The sequence below is a fragment of the Ambystoma mexicanum genome, chromosome 9 (assembly GCF_040938575.1).
Source record: "Ambystoma mexicanum isolate Mex_15411 chromosome 9, UKY_AmexF1_1, whole genome shotgun sequence".
Taxonomy (NCBI): domain Eukaryota; kingdom Metazoa; phylum Chordata; class Amphibia; order Caudata; family Ambystomatidae; genus Ambystoma; species Ambystoma mexicanum.
This window is the reverse complement of record NC_090931.1, coordinates 677,805,712-677,827,260: the sequence shown is the minus strand read 5'-3', so window position 1 is coordinate 677,827,260 and position 21,549 is coordinate 677,805,712. Positions and strand designations below refer to the sequence as shown.

Sequence of the window (21,549 nt, the reverse complement as noted above, 5' to 3'; positions counted from 1 at the left end):
CGCCCCAACCTTCCAGGGAGGCGTCCGTCGTTACCGTCTCCTGGTACGCCGGCGTCTGAAAGTCCTTGCCCGCCGTGAGGTGTGCTCGAACGCCCCACCACTGAATCGCCCGTCGGAACACCTTGTTGAGGGGGACCCTGTCTTCGAAGGTGCCCGTCGCCTGCATCCAACGGGCGTCGAGAAATTCTTGAAGAGGGCGCATCCGTAGTCTGCAGAGGCGCACCAGGTAGATGCAAGAGGACATCATCCCCAGGAGGGACTTGATGGACCTCACCCTGGCCACGTCCGTGGCAAGCAGGCGCTGCACTTTGCCTAGATGGTCTTCGTCCGTTCTTCCGACGGGGCCGCCAGGCGCCTCACTGTATCGAGCTTTGCTCCCAGAAACAGGGCCACCTGCGACGGCACCAGGTGGGACTTTGGGTAGTTTATGGCGAATCCCAGGTCTGTGAGTAGCTGGACGGTCCTCGCAGTGTGTTCGACGGCGAGTTCCCTCGTCCTTGAGCGGATGAGCCAGTCGTCCAGGTAGGGGTAGACATGAATCCCCTGCAGGCGCAGCCGCGCCGCCACTGGTGCTAGGCACTTGGTGAAGACCCTGGGGGCCGACTTCAATCCGAACGGCAGTGCTCTGAAATGGTAGTGGCGTCCCTGGATGACGAACCTGAGGAACTTTCGGTGACTTTTGAGGATGGGAACGTGGAAGTATGCATCCTCCAGGTCCAACGACGATAGAAAGTCGCCTTCCTCCAGCTGTCCCAGCACGTGCTGGAGGGTGACCATCCTGAACTTTTGTGATCTGATGTATTTGTTCAAACGACGAAGGTCCAGGATGGGGCGCCAGCCGCCCGTCTTCTTCCTGACGAGGAAGTACCTTGAGTATACCCCGGAGCCCCGGAGCCTCTTCGGGACAAGCTCGATGGCGCCTTTCCTGAGCATCACCCGTACTTCCAACAGCAGTTGCGGGACGTGATTTTCCTTCCTGGCCACAGGTGGAACGTGAGGGCACTTCCTCAGGAATTCGATAGAGTGTCCTCTTGCCAGGGTATCCAGCACCCAGCGGTCGGTGGAGATGGACTTCCACACGCCGACAAAGTTCGTCAGCCGGCCTCCCATGGGGTGCTTCGGTGGGGGCCCGAGACCACGGCCGGTTCAGTCCTGCTTGGAGGTGGTGGCCTTGCCGCCCTGGCCACCTTGCCGACGGCGGCGAGGCGCTCCCTGCTTGCCGAAACCCCTGTAGGCCTCCTGAGACGAGGAGCGTGCCGCCTGGCGGTAGGACGACGAGCCACCGCCGGATCCCTTGGAGGCACCCTGTCTGCCTCCGGAGCTCCGAAAGGGCCGTCGTTGCTGAAGGGCTCCTAGGGCGCGGGCCGTCTCCGTGTCTGTTTTTATGGCTTGGAGGGATTTGTCCACCGCCTTCCCGAACAAGTTGCTGCCGTCGAACGGCATGTCCAATACCCTGGTCTGGACGTCCTGATGGAAGTCGGTCGCCCGGAGCCAACCGCCGTCGTCGTAGGCAAACACCGTTGCCCAGCTGGCGGAACCCGGTATCGGCAATATCGGTTGCCACCGTTATGGCGTGGTCCGACGCCACCTCGCCCTCTTGCAGTATTTCCAGAGCCTCGGACCTCTTGTCGTCCGGCAGGAAGTCCAATATGGGGACCAGCTTAAACCAGAGCTCCCTGTCGTAACGGGCCACGATCGCCAGGGCGTTGGCCGCTTTGATCGTCGTCGCCGCCGACGAAATGACCCGCCGCCCCATGGCGTCCAACTTCTTTCCCTCGCCGTCCGGCGGGGAATTCGACATCGAGGCTCCTGACCCCGCCGCTTTCTTCTTTGCCACCGCCGAGACGACCGAGTCTGGCGTTGGCTGGGCCCTGAGGCACAGGGGAGCGGTTTCGGGGACCCGGTACTTCTTCTCGTACCGGTCCCGTTTGGCTGGTGCCGTGGAGGGGTTCTTGAGAACCGCAGGCCCTCCTCCCAGATGTTATCGATTAGGGGCACCGCGATGACCGTCTTCCTCTTGGCCTCCCGGCGCTGAAAGAGGAAACCTTCCTTTTTCTGCTCCTCCGGGCAGAGCTGGAACAATTCGGACGCCCTGGCGTGGCGATCATGGCGTGGAATGAGCCAATCTCGTCGGGCGGCGAGGCCCGTGCGACGGGAGACGGGAGACCTGTTCCGTCGTCGTCAGAACCCGTCGTCGAGCCCAACGCACCGTCATCTCCCGACTGGTGGGAGGATGAGGAGGGAACTGTAGGCCTTATGGGGGCGAGCGGAGATGAGGGTTGGGTCCTCCGTCGTTTGTTCTGAGGACTTCCCGACGGGCCAGGTTGCGAGTCATCCGGCCTGGGCCGTGGGAATCTCGTCCTTATCTCAGAGCATAAGGACTGGATGGCAGACAAAATGGCCGCCGAGCCATCCTGAGGCCTAGGATCCGGCTACGCCGGAAGGGAAGGCCGCTCTTCCTTACCATCGTCATCTTCCTCGGTTATGTCCCGAGGATCTTCCTGACGGGATCGAACCTTCTCGAATTGGACTTCGAGGTTCCTCACGGCCTCGGTCAGTTCCTCCTCCGAGGCTGACTCCGAGCTCGAGGAGGGCACCGTGCCCCCCCTCGCTCCTTCCATCATGGCGGCCACGACGATGGACTGAAAAGAGGATTCCCTCCTTGGCGGCAGGGAAACTCTAGTCCCGGAGGCGGTCTCCGCTGGCGGTGTCTCTGCCGGCTTGGCCAGAGTCGCCGCGATAGCCTCGATAGAGGCCTTCGCCTGCTGGGTAGGGGCCTTGACCACCTTAGGTGCGTCCCGGGCCCTCTCCTTCGGGGGAGGGGCAACGCCTCGCTCCCCCTCTTCCGAGATCGGACAGGGCTGTCATGATGCCTACCCCCGGAGCACCAGGCCAGGCCCAGCACCCCCGGGAGCAGGCATCACGCCCCCGGGTAAAAGCCCAGCGGCCCTTTATAGGGGCTCTTTGGACTCTGTCCTGGCGCCAGGCTCATGTTGGACATCAGTCCTGGCGCCATAGGTGCCAGGCTCGTAAAGGGAAGTGTTTGGTGCACTTACCTGAAGCAGATCATGCTGCAGACTCACCTGATGCAGACCATGCTGCATGAAGAACCAAGCCAAATGAGGCTTAGGAGGGACTATTTTTCTGAAGGAACTATTTTGTTACTTGGGTGGGGCTGTGGAAGAATACTCACCTGGAACTTCTTCCAAGGCTATTTAAGCCTCACTCGGACAGCCACACGTGCTTCGCGTTGTTCTGCATCCCAGCAGCTGAACGCTCACCGTGTCTGCTCCTGCAACTGGACTCCAGCCACGCCCGCCTCGAACCTGGAACACCTGTAAGAGAATAAGAGAAGAGAAAGGTGAAAACCAAGAACTATTTCAACCTTCTTACCTGCATCCGGAATCTTCACGCCAGCATTCCTGAAGGAAGACTTCCATTTAAAAGCACTGCGTTGCTCGCTGCAGCGCCGCGCTTCACTCACCTGTTCCCGAGACGCCGCCCGGCTCCATCGCGGCTCTCAGTGCCGGTCGCCACATCTCTGCACCGCACCTAAGGGAGAGAAGAAGAGACAAAAGGTGAGCCAGGGAACACAGGAAAGCCGGATTTTCAGCCATATTACTTACCGGCTATTCTTGGTGAGCCATTCCACTTCTCGGGTCGGTGCCACATCTCTGGCAGGTACCGCACCCCGGCCCCTATGGGGAAAGGACAAAAGACATTACTGGGGAATTATAAAGACATTTAGAGGGGTCGCCCTCATCACTGACTCACCGGATTTTACCGGCAATTTAACCCTTCAACGCATCGCCTTTGTTCTGCACCTGAAATAAAGGACAGAAAAGGACAGAAAAAGACAACATAAAAGGAGGCTCACACTTGAACTTTTGCATCTTCCTACTTACGGCGTATCGCTCAGTAAAGTCAAGTGGATTTGCCAGCGCCATTCAGAAAACCAGTGAAGTAACTGGACGAACGCGTGCCCCTGCATCAGAAGCAGGATGGAGAGTTCATCCTTCCAAACCATAAGGTGAGCTTAAACTGGGGGTTTTGGAGGAAGTCAGAGGAGAATGAAGGGGGGAAAGGGGGGAGCAAGCACATTATTCCGCAGCCAGTTAATCCCCTTTCTCATCTGCAGAAGGATATTCCTACCGGCCAGACAAGCAAGATTTGGGGGTCCTGTTCAATCGGTGGTCCGAATTCTGCGCATCACGCTTGAAGAGGCCACAGCAACCCAGACCAGACCAGCACCTCCGTGGGAGCCAGGTGAGCGTTACAGAACGCGAAGCCTTCCCACAAATTCCCACCCAGGCGCTATGGAAACCGAGACTGACCAGTTGGCCCAACTACTGGGGGAATTACGGGCCGAAGTACACGCCGCTCGTCAAGAGACTAATGCTCTCAGGAGGGAAGTGATTGTAACAAAGGAAAGAGCTGATGACCTGGCTAGAGAGCTTTTGCAAGGTCAAGCTGGACAAACTCCTTTACCCGGTTCTGGAGGGAACCCCGCTCCTGTGCTTTCCAGTAACCCGGTGCAGATTAATCTACCTGGAAACATGCCGCTGGCCCCACCCGAACGCTTTGCTGGGAACCCCAAACGATTCGCTGTATTCATGAATCAGTGTCGTTTGCATTTCCTGTGCAGACCTGGGGCCTTCCCGAATGACCAGACCAAGGTAGCCTTTGTATTGTCATATCTCAGCGGCAGTGCTGCCGATTGGTCAGTTCCACTGGTAACTGGTAACTGGTAAAGATGACCCGATTCTTCGTGATTTTCAAAGATTTCAAGCAAGCATGGAAAGGTTATTTGCTCGTCACTCCCAGGGGCAGGCTCTAGATGACGAACTTCTATCTCTGCGACAGGGCAATCAAGACCTCCTTTCCTACATTGCAACCTTTAATAGACTAATTGTGGAAACTGGGTGGCCAGAGGATAAAAGAATCACGTTATTTTATCGAGGTCTACGTGGGGAACTTAAAGATGTCCTGGCCCAAGTTGTAAATCCGCCCCAAGAGTGCTCAGAATATATAGACTTAGTGGTCCAATTGGATCACAGACTGCAAAGCAGAAAAGCAGATCGGTCCAAGTTTGAGACCCGGGTGTTAGTCAAGACCCACGCTAACCTCAAGGGGGCTGAAGCCTCAGAGCCAATGCAAATCGGAGGAGTTAAAGGACCTTTAACGCAAAAGGAACGTGAAAGAAGATGGCAGATGCACTTATATCTTTATTGTGGATCCTCTGGACACTTTCTACGAGATTGCTCGGCAAGGCCGCCCAGGAAGGTGGTAGGAGCCGCTGAAAAAATCCATGAAACCTCTGTATCGGGAAACGACCCTGCCCGACGAGCGTAGGGGTCCGCTTGCCGAGCTTGAAAACGTACTCTCAGACCTCGCATTTCCGGAACAGCCTAAGCGGTTGCATGCAATAAAGGCATACATCGATAGTGGGGCTATAGGAAACTAGGTGGATCGCTGCAGTGCCGCGCTTCACTCACCTGTTCCCGAGACGCCGCCCGGCTCCATCGCGGCTCTCAGTGCCGGTCGCCACATCTCTGCACCGCACCTAAGGGAGAGAAGAAGAGACAAAAGGTGAGCCAGGGAACACAGGAAAGCCGGATTTTCAGCCATATTACTTACCGGCTATTCTTGGTGAGCCATTCCACTTCTCGGGTCGGCACCACATCTCTGGCAGGTACCGCGCCCCGGCCCCTATGGGGAAAGGAAAAAAGACATTACTGGGGAATTATAAAGACATTTAGAGGGGTCGCCCTCATCACTGACTCACCGGATTTTACCGGCAATTTAACCCTTCAACGCATCGCCTTTGTTCTGCACCTGAAATAAAGGACAGAAAAAGACAACATAAAAGGAGGCTCACACTTGAACTTTTGCATCTTCCTACTTACGGCTTATCGCTCAGTAAAGTCAAGTGGATTTGCCAGCGCCATTCAGAAAACCAGTGAAGTAACTGGACGAACGCGCGCCCCTGCATCAGAAGCAGGATGGAGAGTTCATCCTTCCAAACCATAAGGTGAGCTTAAACTGGGGGTTTTGGAGGAAGTCAGAGGAGAATGAAGGGGGAAAGGGGGGAGCAAGCACATTATTCCGCTGCCAGTTAATCCCCTTTCTCATCTGCAGAAGGATATTCCTACGGGCCAGACAAGCAAGATTTGGGGGTACTGTTCAATCGGTGGTCCGAATTCTGCGCATCACGCTTGAAGAGGCCACAGCAACCCAGACCAGACCAGCGCCTCTGTGGGAGCCAGGTGAGCGTTACAGGGGCTTCTCCCGAAGCTTACCCGGGGTCTCGGACTTCCTCTTCCCCGAACCGGAGCGTTGGCTCGTGGTTGATGGTGCCGGGGAAGGTGCGCCCTGCCTGGCGACCGAAGAGCCCGACCTTTCGGCGCTCCCGGAGCCAGCGGACTCGCGGCGCTTGGCCTGGTGTTGGGCCCCCGTCGCCAGGGCGCCCGCACAGGACTTAGAAGCCCGCTCTGACCCTTTCTTCTTCTTCTCACCCGTCGAGCCCTTCTCCAACCAGCTTGCGAGACGGGATCGACGGTCCCTCATGTTCCGCTCCGACAAGTTCTTGCAGAACTGGCAGTCCTTCTCTACATGAGTCTTGTCCCCATGAAGACAGTAGAGGCATCGCAAATGTCCGTCTTCCTTAAACACATTCTGCAGCCCGCATCCAGGCAGCTGCGAAACAGCTTGGGACCGGGTGACGAACTCGCATCCTGGGCCATCTCGAAGTAGGCCGCGAATCTTCTGGAATCCTCCAAGAAGTTGATTCGACGAAATCTTCACCCTTGAGGGGCGTAGGAAAATCCTGCAACGGGTAGCCGTTAACGGGAGTAGAAACGGTGGAGCTTGAGGCTCGATTACCGAGAAAATGTGAAAATTCACCTGAAAAAGCGCGAAACACGCAGTAAAAGCTCGAGTGCTAAGCACGAGGACTCCCAACACTTGAACGTGCGGTAAAAATCTGAAGATGGCTGCCAGAGGCGGGGCTTAGGTAGAGGGCAGTCATTGGCTGTGGTCAGTATGACGCAGAGATCAGTGATTGGTTACTACTACGAAAGACAGATCAGAAACAAAACTGATACTGATTTTGTCTTTACCGAGGATTCCCTGTCTGACGACGGGGAATATTCATGAGCATGTGAATCCATGCCAGACCCCATGCTGGAGAACTGGAGACACATATGGTTGGACTGCAAGGTACTTTGACCCTACTGGTCAGAGGTGAAATCACAAATGCAAAACATCTTCAAGGGAGCAGCGAACCTAGGAGAGGAAGTGTGGATGTGCGGCATGTGGGATGCCCGAGACAGGTCTCCTACAAAAACACAAAAGTGAAACTTTATGGGATTTCTCATAGCAGCATGGCTAGTAATAGCACAAAAATGGAAACAAAAGACCCCCCCCAACCAGCCAAGAATGGCTACACAGAATTTGGACATATGTGGCAATGGAGAGAATCACATACAACATACAAGGGGACAGAAAGAGATTCGCAACAGACTGGGGGGAAGCGATAGAAAATTTACAAAGCTTCAATGGTGCCCACATAAAATCTGCATACTGGACATGTTCACAGGATAATATTGAAACAAGGAATGGGAAGCAGTAGGACAGCGAAGAACAATACAACCGTCGAGGGGGAGGGAATGGGTCGGGGGTGGGGGGAAATGGGACAATGTTGAGTCCCGATGTTCATGTTTAAAGAAATGCCAATAAAAACCTATTTAAAAAAATAAAATAAAAAAAAGGGAGGGGGCCCAGAAGGCAGCCCTGCCAGACTCTGCCTTCCAGTACCAACGGGATTAGACAATAAGCCATTTCCATCTAATCTGATCCTCACCTTTGACGCAGCATGCAGAGTTCCAAGTATCTTAAGCAAGGCTACAAGTATACCTCAACTCTGTAACTTTTCTCATAAGGTATTTCAATTTACTCTGTCAAAGGCAGGTGATAAGTCCACAACAGATAGATAAATAGACTTCTTTTGCTGTTTTATTGTCTTTAAAATTAGCGACAATAGAAATCCATTACCTAAGGTTCCCAAACCCTTACGGAATATTGCACGATTTATATCAACTCTACCTGCCTCTTGAGCCCACAAATGTAATTGTTCAAGAACCAATGCAGCAAGCATTTTGCTGCATGAATCTAACAGGGCTACAAGGCGATAATTACAAGGGGACATTCAGTCCCCCTTTTTGAATAGGGGGAACAATTACTGCGGTTTTCCAAGATTCGAGGACCATCTTACATTCTAAAATATCCTTGAATAACAAGAAAAGATCCTGCGCCCAGAATGTAGGATCAGCCTTTAGTACAAGGTTCGGGATCCCATCGGGACCAGTGGCGGGGATGATTTAGCAGCCCTAATTAGCAAATGCATATCATCTCTATCGAAATCCAAAACCCAACACTGGCTTCCCAAAGGAGGTTGATACCGTATATCCCCTACTCTTCCTTCATACATAGATTTAAAATATTCCATCCGAACGGATTCTGAGATGGGATTCGACTACATGCCTGAAAACCAGGATCCTCAATCATCAAGCCCCAAAATAATCTGACGCCCCCCTCTAGACAGGACAGTCAGCATTTGTTCCCCTCTTGCCAATATCTCTGTGCTTTATGCCCACAGACCCACCTTTTAAAGGCAATGTTAAGCTCTTACCCATCTTTAACACATGTCCTCCATTTTACCGTTCCCTTTCAAACAGCGGAGCTGGAGTCTCAGTTCTCTTTTTGCTGCATGTAGCTCTCCATCAAGCTTCCTGGCATCCGCCCCTGAAAACCCATGTGTTGACTTCCCTTTCCCCATATCTTCCACACACAGTTTTAAAAAACATGCAAAATTCAGGACAGCTAGGCATTTCAATAACACTTCCACAGGTGCGTTTTCGTACCAATCCCCCGACCTTCATTTCATTTTCGTGATGGTTTGATTGTTCCAAATCAAAAGATTCCCTGAGTTATTAATGCAGATGTTAGTAGCAGAGGAGATCATTCTTTTACAATGGGACAACCTAAAAGTACACCCTCGGATCACATGATAACTACTCAGTGTACCATAAGTATAGAAATTAATCCACAGGCTGGACATCGATTGGGTAGCAAAAACCATCAATTGTGCAGGATATGTAACACGATTTCCATGTTTTTTCCAACTGGCTGTCTTTTTATAAACAGCCCGTTTGGGCAAACAAAATTCTTTGTTTTCATGATTTTCATCCATGACAAGGAATTTGTTTTTACCCAAGTATTACCGTTTAGATACAGATTAGTCCATTCTCCAGGTCACTGTCACAATAGTAATTTAAATTCCTGCAAATGATATTTGCACCTCCAATTTCACTAAACCAAACCTGCAGGGGGTTCTCAGCCTACACTAAAAATCCTCTGGCATAGCCAGCATTATGATTCCAATAGATATTAATTACCAGAAAATCCTTATTGGCAGCTCCTGCCCCCATCGCTGTAGGTGATAACTGGCAGGATTCCGGATGACCAGTATCTTGATGCGCACCTTCCCAGTTAATATCCTTCTTAATGGCCATCACCAATCCCCCCACTGGTCTACCTTTGGGTCCTTGCACCGCTGAATTTATAAAAATATCAAAGCCATCTAGAAGGGGAGCCTCCTTGAGCTAAACCTCTTGCAGGTTTATAATCTGAAATGTGCCCAATAGATTAGTTTGCTTATTCCTACTCAAGAGGTGACTATATCCCCCTCACATTTCAGGAGGCCACCTGTATGACCACATCCTACTGCTGGAAACAAACACCCCCCTTAGTACGGGTCCCCGGCTAAACAGCCTGGCAACCAATTCCACTTCAGGCCTTCATTGCCCTTGGGGTGGCAGAGCTTTCCATAAAAACAAACCTCTGTTGTTTAGATCTAAATGTACCAGCTTCTTCCCACCCAAGATTATCAATATCAACTTCTATATCAGACGGCATCGGAGCGGCCCATTTACTAATGTCGAAATAACCATTATTTGCAGCGTCTCTGCCTCTGACACCAACAGATTAGCTATGTATCTCGACTTAACATGTAGAAATACAAAGTCCGTTTTGTACTCATCAGGAAAATCTACTAACGGTATATCATTTGAATAAACATTACTCAATGAGGAAACACCAGAAAAAAGTTCTAACACATTTGCACGATTCTATGTTATCTCATAATTAGAATCCAACATGCGCCCCAAGCACAGGATAGTGGCATCACCTTCCTGAGTCAGGGGCCGATATTCACTCATAGCCTTTTTCTGTGTAAGCAATACATTTTTCCTAGAATATGTTTTCCCTTGTATAGGCACATTACAGGGGCAGCACCATTGGATCACAATTGCTTTTGTCAACATAGTTGCTATATCAATATCCTCAAACAAAAACGAGGCATCCTTCTCAATAATAGAGGGGAGCCCTCCTGTTTCCTTATCACCATCCTCTTCAGAATAATCAGAAATAATTTCAGGATCAGTTGTTGGTTCAGTTACTCCAACCTTGTGCAGAAATTCGGGGAATGGTCCCTCCCCTTTCCAATTCTAAACCAATTTCACTAAACCCAGAACCAACTATTTTCAAATTATTCTTTTTTTCCCCTAGCTTTTACCGATTTTACCATTTGATCTGGCACCACTCCACCACCTTGAGCAGCAATGAGCTGAGACTTTCATTTTCTTAGAAACTTCTTAGAACTGCAATTTTTCCTACTTTTGGTTAATTTTTGATTTTTAGACATCTGAGCAGGGTGAGAAGATATCTGGTTAGAGCTCCCCTCCCCATCAACACCAGCGGACAACCCCAGGCGCCGCTCCTTAGGTACACCCTGCTTCACATCAACTACAATTTGCGAACCCGGGGATTGATTTATCACCCTCAGTTGGTTATTTGAACCACAATCATACGTATAAACTTCAGGAATCACCACAACCATTGTCCCCTCACTTACCATAAGATTTTCATTAACATCACTACAGATGAGTCATTCCCATTCTCATGGGTCGGCTTGGGGCGAGAGGTACTGCTTGCCATATTCTGAGCAGTAATGAAACATTCAATTAAAGATATTTTTGAATCAAGGGACCTTAGGACACACTTACAATCACAGACATCCTGATTGATGTTTTCATACGACCTGACAAGCGACTTTGATACAAAATCCATAGCTGCTACAGAAGAGTCATCCACACCCTTTCCCAGGTCTGTATGGGACGTATAAAGAATCGACCCCTCATTTTTGGACAATGGGGAACTAAAGGGTATTTCCTCACTCAACATGCACCTCCTTTGTTTAGAAGCATTTATAGGAGAGTCCACTGTCCCAAATAAATCAGGTGATGTCCCATCAATGTCCTGCTGCGGTTGTAAAGGCAAAGGCAGAGCTTCATCACCAAGTTCTATTCCCATCCTAGGGGTTGACCTTTGATCCGGAGGGAGGCTTGCACATCGGTCCATTTCTTGCGATAGCACAGGTGCTATCCTGGAGATGTCCGAAACAATATTGGTTCCTAGTTGTTCAGTTCCATCCATCATCTCACTTCCAGATATATTTAGACTTAGTGCAGCTTTATCACCCTTCAAATTATCCAGACCCTTGATCAAACCGCAAGGTATTTTACCAAAGTAACGCATTATTTTATGGCTATCATACATATCGGGGAGTCCTGAGAGGGATTTGCAATGGCTTGTGGGAAGGGATGATCATTACCAGCCCGTGCAGAGAGCTCACTCCACCTTCCACATGTTCTCCTGGAGTATGCATGTCCGCTTTACTACGTTATGCATACATCTTTAAGCAGAAAAAGATGCGACAATCGCTTACCAAATAAGCACAGACTAACAACGTGCATCTGCAGAACTGCTAAAATGCACTTCACTGCGCTTCGGTGAGGATGCAGGATTATAAAACCACCCTCTTATCTTCCGGTGCAACGTAGTACGTAGCCAACAAAAATAGAGAAGGGACTCCCACTAGTCCAAGTTCAAACCGGGTCTTCTCTCAAGGATCCAAACAAGCTCATGCAGCGTAAGGATCTATGTGATCATGGCGCCACCCATAATGTCGACTTGCATAATGCTGCATCCCATTATGGCGCAGAGCAGAGATCATATAGATCACTGTGCCCCACAACCCCCTACCCACTTACTGTTTTGGCGGCACACTTCTGTGTGTGCCGACACCACCTCTCCTCTATCCCTGCAGCGTCAGTTGTCTCCTACTAACGTGGGTTTGAACTGGCGCCGCAGGGTCCTTTTTTCATTTATTTCCCCACATTTTTTCTTTATTGTGCCCCGCTTCCATCTAATGGAATAGCGTTCATAACACTATTCTTTCTTAGGACGGAAAGCAAATATTGTAACATCATTATTCTTCCAATGGAATACTTTTGTCAGGATAGCACAGCAACTACCTTTGGTAATGCAATAGTTTGTCAGAATGATAAAGTTAACAATGTCTTACCAGAACACCTTTTTACCACAACCACATCTCTTCAAAGCAACTGTTTCTTTCCTGGTATACTAGCCTGCCAGGGCTAACTACCAGTGGTCCCTTTCCTGGTTAATTCTCTTGCCAGGAAGAACAACTCCTACTACTACAGTTGGTGTCTTTTGGTCTCCTTCTGTTAGTGGCAATATGGGTTACAGATTTCCCAAAACTGATGTCTTCGGAAAGGAGAATTGTGCCCTTGTTGCCCTTTTGCCTCTTTGTTATAGTCTCTGTGCAGTTGGCAGTGTGGGTTACAGGTTTTCCAAAATTGACATTTCAGGAATAGAGAATTGGGCCCTTTTTGCCTTCTTGCTTCTTCGGGATAGCCTCTTGGTTGTAGGCAATGTTGGTTACAGGTTTCTTCAAGTTCATGTTTCATAAATGGAGAATTGTACCCTTTTTGCCTTCTTATTTATTTGCCCGATATTCAAAAGCACCCTGAGGTTATCTTCTCTTGCAGGACAATTCATCAGCTTCGTTTGGTGTCTCCATGTTGCTCCCTGCTGCTGCGGCGACCCTCTGCAGATCGGTAATCCGTTTGACAGCTCTTCCATACCTGCCACCAACTGGACAGCTCTTCTCTTGAGCCCCGCTGGTTCTGTTGGGTCTCTGCATCCTCTAGGGAACTTGGTCGGGTCAGGAGGATGTCTCCCATAAAACTGGGCCTCTCTTTATGCTGCTAACCACGACTCTGCTTCCTGCTGCATGAACTCTGCAAAATTGCACACCTGCTCTTCCAGCATCGGCTTCTGCTGGCATCCGCATTCCTGCTGCAACCTCAACCGCTTCAGTATCTTTCTGGACTACTTCTGTCTCTGCTGCTCTTTTATTTTCTCCTCCTCTGGGGTCCATTTTCAGGTTTAAATGTCCCGGCTCAGGTGTTTTGCCTTTAAACTAGACCACATATTCCCTTCAGTGGCACCTTTTGATCCAAATGGACTCTCGGTCCTTTTTCCTCGTCCCAGTACCATAGGCAGTATGGATCTTAACGTCCATAAGGGGTTTGGGTCTTTTAAGTCGATTCCTTTCTATTTGATGATTGAACTGTATGTTATCAGAGTCAGGAGATGTTATATGTGTAAAATTAGGGATAAGACTTCTACCCAAGACAGAATTATGGCCATTAGAGGATGTCACCTCTGTTTCAGGAACGTCCAAGGTATACAACTTACTCTGTTTAGGTAACCTTTCACAGAAGGTTCTTTGGGTTTCCTCTTGAGAGGGAACTGTACAATGACAGTATGCCATCAGATATTTGAGAATGACAGGACTCTCATCCTCACATGAAGATGAATACTGCGTCGACCCAAAGGAGTCACCACTTCCCCCTGGCAGCCATTTCCTCCCATGTGATCCTCCCTCATGATACAACCCCTACAGTTAGGATCAGGCAGAGGCTGTCTTCCCTTTGCCACGTGGGAGGAGATCCTAGGCTGGGGTTCAGTGATGATTGTGCAGAATTCACAATATTGTGCAATGTAATGAATCAGATGGCATAATTACTCCCTTTCTGGCAGATGACCTCCCCCATGTGGCCAGGGGACGGCAGCCGCTACCTGATCCTGACCCTACGGGCGGCTATATGAGGGAGGATCAAATGGGGGTAGACAACCTCCGGGAGGAGTGGTGATGTCCACGGATGAGACATGGTATCCCCCTTTCCCCTTACAGGATGAATCTCCAGATCAATGTGATTACTGTGAGAAAAAGTAACGACTACAAAAATGCCACATTTGTTTTTCTTCAGGCAATTATATGCCAGCGGGAGCTCCCCCATGGTTCCCCCATACCTCCCTCATATAATTAATTACCCTTACCCACATATAATTGCTTCAAAAATCGGAAAAAACAAGGCATTTTTGTAGTCTGTATTTTTGCACTGGCAATAAACAAGTGATACTGAATCTCCCATATCCAACTTCCTAATGGCCTATTGTGTTTCCATGCTTGCTTCCCCAATGGAGAGTGCTGAATTTCTCTCAAATTTTCAGAACCATTCTCAAACCTTGACTTGTCCTCTGAATATGATAAAACCATTCCTCCAATATTTTCGTGCAAGTTAATAAAAAGAAACTACCATTCCCAGAAATACCTTAACAGTGGGATGAAGAAGAAGAATGTAAAAATGCACAGTAGAGGAAACCCTGAGCGCAGGCAACACTCTAGTTGTTGTGAGCATACACCGGTTCCCATGAAGTTTAAAAGAAGATAACCAGGAGAAATGGCAGACTGCTGGTGGGAGTGGACTGCAGCTCTCTGTTTTGCAGAAGAACCGAAGAGGGAACGCTGGAGCCAACCGGCTCCTGCTGTAGGCAACAGAGGACACGAGGAAAATTCCACGCTGGAATGCCAGAAGCAAGCACAGTACTCCTGGGCGTTGGTCGGTGGAAAAAGTCAAGTAAAAGCTTACCGAGAGCCGCAAGGAGAGGAGAAGCCCAGTCATAGCCACGGGAGAAAGCGAAGCAGAAAGCCAAGCAGCGCAAAGGAAAGGGAATCCCGCAGATGTCAACGGCAAGCTGCAAACAGACCAGGAAACCCCACGATGAAACGGCGAGTCCACGCTGAGACAAAGGAACCACCGGGGCGTATTGGTGAATACATTGTATGTTAAACATTGAACAATCCAAGGCGGATAAAGAGAACAACGTTTCTTAAAAATAAAAGTAAGAAGTTAAAAGCATATTGGCTTCAGAAGGAAATCTTTAGCAGACAATGAAAATGAACCCCTAATGCAAAGGTGGTGAATGATTGAAGTATGAGCAAAACACTAATGAGGCATTGTACTATGAACTAAAGGAATACGCCAAAAAGGATAATGTGTTAAACTATCAAAAGTGGAATTGTAGAGACAGACAACTACAAGAAGTCCTGGCAGGAATGATTACAAGGCAATTGCAAGTGTGTGTGAAACCCAAAAGCCCTGGCAGGAGAGCATACCAGGCAATCACAAGTGTGTGAAATATAGGGAAACGGAGAACCCCTGGCAGGAGACTTTACCAAGTATCCTGACAACCTAAAAGCTAAAGAAAAACATATACGGGACTTTGACATTGATCAAGAGAAAAGACAAGCACTATAATTGTCAAGAAATTCTCAAAAAGAATCCAGGGGAAGGGAGACACCCTCTGGATTAAGGCTCAATATCCTTGAGAGACTTTATGTTGGAGTTATTTATTACTTTCTTTGAACACTTTTGAAACACTGAAGGCCAAAGCCTTTATCCTTTTCATCTTAAGATTTTGTGAGGGTCAGAATAGTTCTTTGGACACAGGACGATTTTGTTTTGCACATTCGGACACTGACTTATCCTTAGTTTTGGGTTTAGGTAGGGAAACACCTCAAGTGCAGGGCCAGCGAGGCATTTTCCCAACCCCTTTTATTTTATAAGTAAAAGTCTTTAGCCAAAACCATGTCTAAATTGTGTCTGTCATTCCTGAACATTCAAAGCAGGCACAGCAAAGGACTTCAGCAGTCTGAGCTTACCAGTGCGTTCCTGTGTTTGTAGATGAAATCCTCTGGCGATCGGGCCCATTTTGGAAGTTGAACATCATTCACCTTCTCTTTGGATAACTGTAATCGTCCCAGGTCAAATTCTATAAAAGAAAATAATGTTATACTGTGTGTATAATAAAAGGTTCCTTTCCTGTTCTGGCCCATTTGGATTCTACCTCTGACATTCTCCGAAGACCCAATGCAAAGACTTCCACTTTTAAGGGTGTGTGAGTGTATTGATGGACCAGCTACCCAGCAGACGCAATAAGAAAAACATGCAACAATGTGTTAAACAAATGAGCACAAAACACTTTGTAGAGAGACCTGTGACCCACAGCAAATTTATTTTATTTTAGAATTATGTAAAAGCATTAAGATTGTAGTGAGCAATACAGGGGAAAATGATCTGCTGCATAATATACATTAGAAAAAAACAAAACTCTAGGGCTATTCAAGCACCAAAAACATTGTCCACAGCTGGGACTTGGTTGTGATTGGGATCCCTCTTATATTTTTTCTGTATAGTAATGATTATGCATTCGGAAGTGACATTGTATGCACAAAACATTACAAAACCCAAATCATTAAATAAAACCCAAATAATGAAATCAAATGGTTTCTTTACCGCATTCATATAATCTTAGATGGGCCGATGTAAATAGTTACTTACCTGTAAGGGTAGCTCCCCATCATTTGTACCCTGCATACATTCATAGCTATTCAATATCATCCAACATCTGATAAGGTCACTTAGTGTCTATGCTGCCTGGCACATTGGATGTCCTGATGTGATTTTCTGTAACTAGTCTGCAACAATTCGTTCTCCAGCAAAAAACAATTTTTAAGGGAGGTGCTGGGTATGCATGCAGACTTAAACACCCCCTCGCCTCCCACCCAGCACCCTGCACTCCTCTGGAGTCTATTTGTTCCATGCACCCTAATCCCTTCTTGTGTCACGCTCTGCCCCTGGAAGGTATGGCAGCGTTGGAAGCTTCACTGAAGGGCCGTCACGTTTCTCCATAGGTAGCGGTCTAGTTCTTATTCCACTCTCTCTCTTTAAATACAAACCACACCCCCCGCTCCGAGCATTGCAACTTTGTTTGTCAGGACGCCCATAGCTGGTGCTACACTTTCCGCTTGGATTACCTCTTGTCTACCTTTGATTTCCCCGCTTCGGCAGGTACTTCGGTACGCTGCCTTCTCTGTGTTCTACCCTCGCCCTCGGGGTGTGTGTTCTCCGGCTCTCGCCCTCTCTCCTCTCTCCAGCTGCTGAGTCAGATGCCTTAGGTTCGTCTCCCGTTGGTTCCTACCTTGCTGGCTGTAGCTTGACTTGCGCACTTCCCGGTGGTTCCCTCGAAAAGTCAGCGACTCCAGCAGCTCCTCTCTTGGTGTTTCTCCCTTTGCTGTCTCGTGGCATGGCTTGTGCCCCTGCATACTTACCCCGCGGAGCCTGCTAACACATTTAGTGATTCTCTCTCATGTAGACTCTGGGCTGCTTCTCGCACATCCGGCTGCATCAGCGAAGTCAGCTGAGTCCACATTCTCTTCTCTGCCTCTGCTGTTGCGGTTATGGTGGGGTTGTTCCTCCCATCTCCTTATAGCCCCTCCTCCGCAACCCATTCTCTCTCCATTCTTCATACTTACCGCGTGGTAGTGCTGGCTGTACTTCTCCCAGCAAAGTCAGACACTTATCAAGACCTCCAAAAAACAAGCTGAACCTGCTATACCTTCCACGAACACCATAGGGTTTTTTCTGCCTAAATTGGCTTTTTCCCTGTTCGGGGCTGGCTCTTCAGAGTTCCCCTTGTTCGTAGTTCCTACCCTCGGTCAAGGTGGCCTCTGGGGGAGCCTGCCCTTATCTCCATGAACGAAAAAAGGAAAAGAAGGAAAGGAAGGAAAAGGAGGAAGAGGAGACCAAGAAGGTTCGAAGCAAGAAGAAGCCAGCGACCCAGGACAGCTCTACTGAAGATCCAGGTGAGGAGAGTCAGAGGGAGGATTATCCGGAGCATGATAACTTGTCTGTCAGAGTGAAGGCAGAAATGGAAAAGGAGGTTGGGTCAATTTATGACCGGAGCGCATTTCAGGAGGTTGATTGCGCTCAATAGAGCTAAAGCATAGCATAGGGGACCACCAACAGGATCCAAGGGTGAGTGGTAATGGCAATTCAGGCAGGCGTATGGCTTGCAAGTACTTGGTCTCCCAATCCCACTTACCCTTCTTGCCCTGTGGCTCGTTAATGACTGCAGTGAAGTTCTCTTTGGTATGCTGGGTTGGTACAACAGGAAAAGTCCTTTAATGTTCTTGCTTTGGTTAATGGCCACTTTGTCGGTTGGTGCTGTTAGAGTAGCCCCTAAAGTCCAAAAAGCACCCAGTTCACTCATTACCTGGAGTTGAGGTCTGGCCCTGAAAAGATCTGATTGGAGTAAGTAGCAAAAGACTTGGTAGCCTGAGCATCAGGTATGTATTTGTAAGGGGTTCATCAATGGGAGTCTCCAAAAGGCTTCTGTAAGGGTGTCGAAGAAAGAATCAGACAAGGAGATGTTATGTTTGGGTTATAAACTTATTTTAAAACCCCAAAACCTAACTATCCCTGCCTCTATGGGGGGCTTTTCCTGCCTCAACCTAGGAAAATAAGGAAATGTCAGAATGTCTGTCAAATTTTATCCGTCCTTGTTCAAAACCCTGCTTCTATCCTTTGCACTTAAACCTTAGAAGTTATAAATAACAAAGTTCTTCCACCAGGAGAATGCCTCCCTTATCCTAGTATCCAGTAAGGTAAAGGTCCAGGTGTCTGGTGTCTCTAAGGTCCAGGACTAATGCCTCCATTTTCCTGGTTTTTCTCCTCTTATAAAATAGCGGTCTACGTAACTTCTGTAGCTGTTGCTGAGTTTTCTTCCATAGGCCCCAAAAGGCCTCCTTGGTCTGGCCTCCTCTCCTAAAGCCTTCTTGGTAAGGGATATTATTTCCTACAGTTTACTTGCGATTCAGTAAGTGGTCTTTTGACTACCAATGCAAAGAGGAGATACTCCTCTGATGCTTTCTTTATACTCTTGGTTGGAGTTTTTGTAAGTGGCTTTAGAGCTGCCACTGCGGTGAGGAAACACTTCTCTGCGGTACTTTGTCTTCCAACTTGGGTCAGTGGTCTTATGACTGTTGCAAGGAAGTTCTCTTCGGACGCTTGATTTGATACTGCGAGGGTCCCCGACTTGTCACTGGTGCATGGGCATAATTTCAGGGGGGGACAGAGGTGTTGTCCCCCCCAACTTTCATGGCACACCATTTTGTCCCCATTCATTTGGCTGGGGCACCTTTTCTTCAGATGTCATGTCCCCCCCAACATTTTCAGCAAAGTTACTCCACTGCACTGGTGGTCAGTTGGCTCATTGCTGCCACTGCAACGAGGAGGCTTTTCTCGGTGGATGCTCACCCCACTCTTCGCAATAGTTTGGTTGCTACTACTGGGCCAGAGAAGGGCCGCTCAAGCCTGCCTCTCTTCCACCCTTGTGTCTTCCTGGGACTGGGGTTCGTCTCTCTGGCTCTTCAGGCTTCTCTCCTCTGCAACTCTGTGGCGGCTCAACACACTGCTGTACTTATTGGTTCAAGTTTTTCTGTTTTGTGCTCAGGCCCTCTCCAGCTGCACCCACAGAGAACCACCTCAGCGATTCGCTAGCTTCCTCTGCTCTCCTATTCCTCCGGTCTGCTGACAGGATTTGAAATTCCTGCTCTCTATGGTTCCCACATCTGTTGCCTCTCCAGGCTGTGCTTAGTAACTTCTTTAATCCATCGTATTCTTGCCAGTCCCTCCCTGGCGGATTGTCAAAGTCCTTTGTTTCTTGGTTCCTTTTTACACCTTGATCTTTATGCCTCCTCAGGGCCACCTTGTACCAGTACTAGCACAGTCAGTAATCTTCATGTCTTCTGTGCTCTTCTTCATCCTTGTTTAGACATTGGTCTACTCTCAAGGAAGTGGTTTAGAATGGGGAGGGCTAGGGAATGATGGGGTGTGATGTTCAACAGGCCACACCCTGGGTGGTCGTCTTTATCCCAAGAGTGGGAGTCCCTCCCACATTAAGGGAATATTGGGTAGCAGCCTCACTCATAGGAGAGGGTTCCCCCCTGGGGAGAAGTGACGACAACTAGTGAATCATCACATAAGATTTCCCTAATGCCTTTCGGCTTCCCCATCTGCATTTTACATATAGGTTAGGGTTTTTCTGATACCTCTCAGGATCATCTCAGAACTTTCAATCCAAACCTAGGCTGGTGAGTCGTCTATCAATTCATCTTCTTCCCAGGTGTCTAAATCTGGTGGGGGTTGGATTTATTTGTTCCATCAGGTTTCCAAACTGCGGAAAGTCAGTACCAATAATAGTTTCCTCAGGCAGTCCTGGGACTACCACCAAATTCAATAATGTTTCCCTACCGTTAATGTTGATAGTGACTGGGATCCTGCTATAGATTTCTTTATACCCCATAGACACAGGTAATCCGTACTAGTCTCCGTACCATGAGTTGGTCAGAGTATATAAGGTCGACACTTACTGTTGTCCATTTGCTTCCTGAGTCAACTAATGCAGACACTCGTATGCCGTTGACTGTGACCGATTCATGTATTTTGATTGGGGCTGAGACACAGAGGCAGTTGCTAAGGGTCTCGATAGAGGTCTCTTCTTGTTCTAAATTTCCCCATTCTTCTCCGCCATAGAACCTATTTCCATTGGTTCGTCCTTTGCATTCCTAGGAAACTGTCTGGCCAGATGTCCCTTCTCCCCACACAAGAAACATGCTATTATAGACCTGCTAGGGGTTTTTCCCTCTTCTGGTTTGAGTATTGCCCATTCTTTAAAGGGGATATATTTTCAGTTTTTCTATTTCCTTACTCCCTATTTTGATGATTTTATTAGATTTTTCAGGAGGTATTTCTCTAGGGTTTATTTTAAATTCCTTCAGTGGTATTTTTCTGGGGTTTATCTTTACGTCCTGTCGTACTTCATCCCCTTTATGCAATGCCCTGTGTTGCTTCTCTGCCTCTGCATGGGCGGTTTCAATAGCGCTAATCAAGGTAGGTTCACTAAGCTGTAAAACCACACGTTGCAAGGATGGGGGAAGCTATTAATCAGCTGTTCTAATGCCAATGCCTCCATTACTTCCGTTAGGATCTTCTTGCCTAACCACTGCAACAGGTTATTCTGTATCCAGGCCCCTAATTCCAGCAGAGTCTCTCCCGGAACATATGATGGTAGAAGCTCTCAGTTTGACCTACTCTGTGTAGCAGACCTTGTTTTTATCTCGTCAAATGATGTAGTTCCCAGGGGATTACGGGTCTGGTAGGATGGCTGGAGTTCACCCCTTAGTAGGGGAGCAAGGTAGCAATGCTTAATCTCTTCATTCCAGTAAAACTGTTGTGCCGCTCTCTCAAAATGTTTTTTAAAAATCCCCAGAACTCAACATGGGGGAAGACTCACAAAAGGGAGGGATCTCGAAACTATACCGAGACTGTTGCGAGAGGACCTCCTGTCGCCGCATCGCCCAGAATACATGTCCCG

The 21,549-nt window shown here is 48.6% G+C and overlaps 1 protein-coding gene across 3 annotated transcripts in view; it reads right to left on the bottom strand.

Moving 5' to 3' along the window:
- NBEAL1 (neurobeachin like 1) overlaps positions 1 to 21,549 on the bottom strand; it is a 2,018,929-nt gene that overhangs the window by 245,760 nt on the left and 1,751,620 nt on the right. For all 3 annotated transcript variants that reach the window (XM_069615520.1, XM_069615521.1, XM_069615522.1), the window contains one exon: positions 15,995 to 16,104. In XM_069615520.1, coding sequence (XP_069471621.1) covers positions 15,995 to 16,104 — 110 coding nt within the window. The remainder of the gene's footprint in view (positions 1 to 15,994; positions 16,105 to 21,549) is intronic.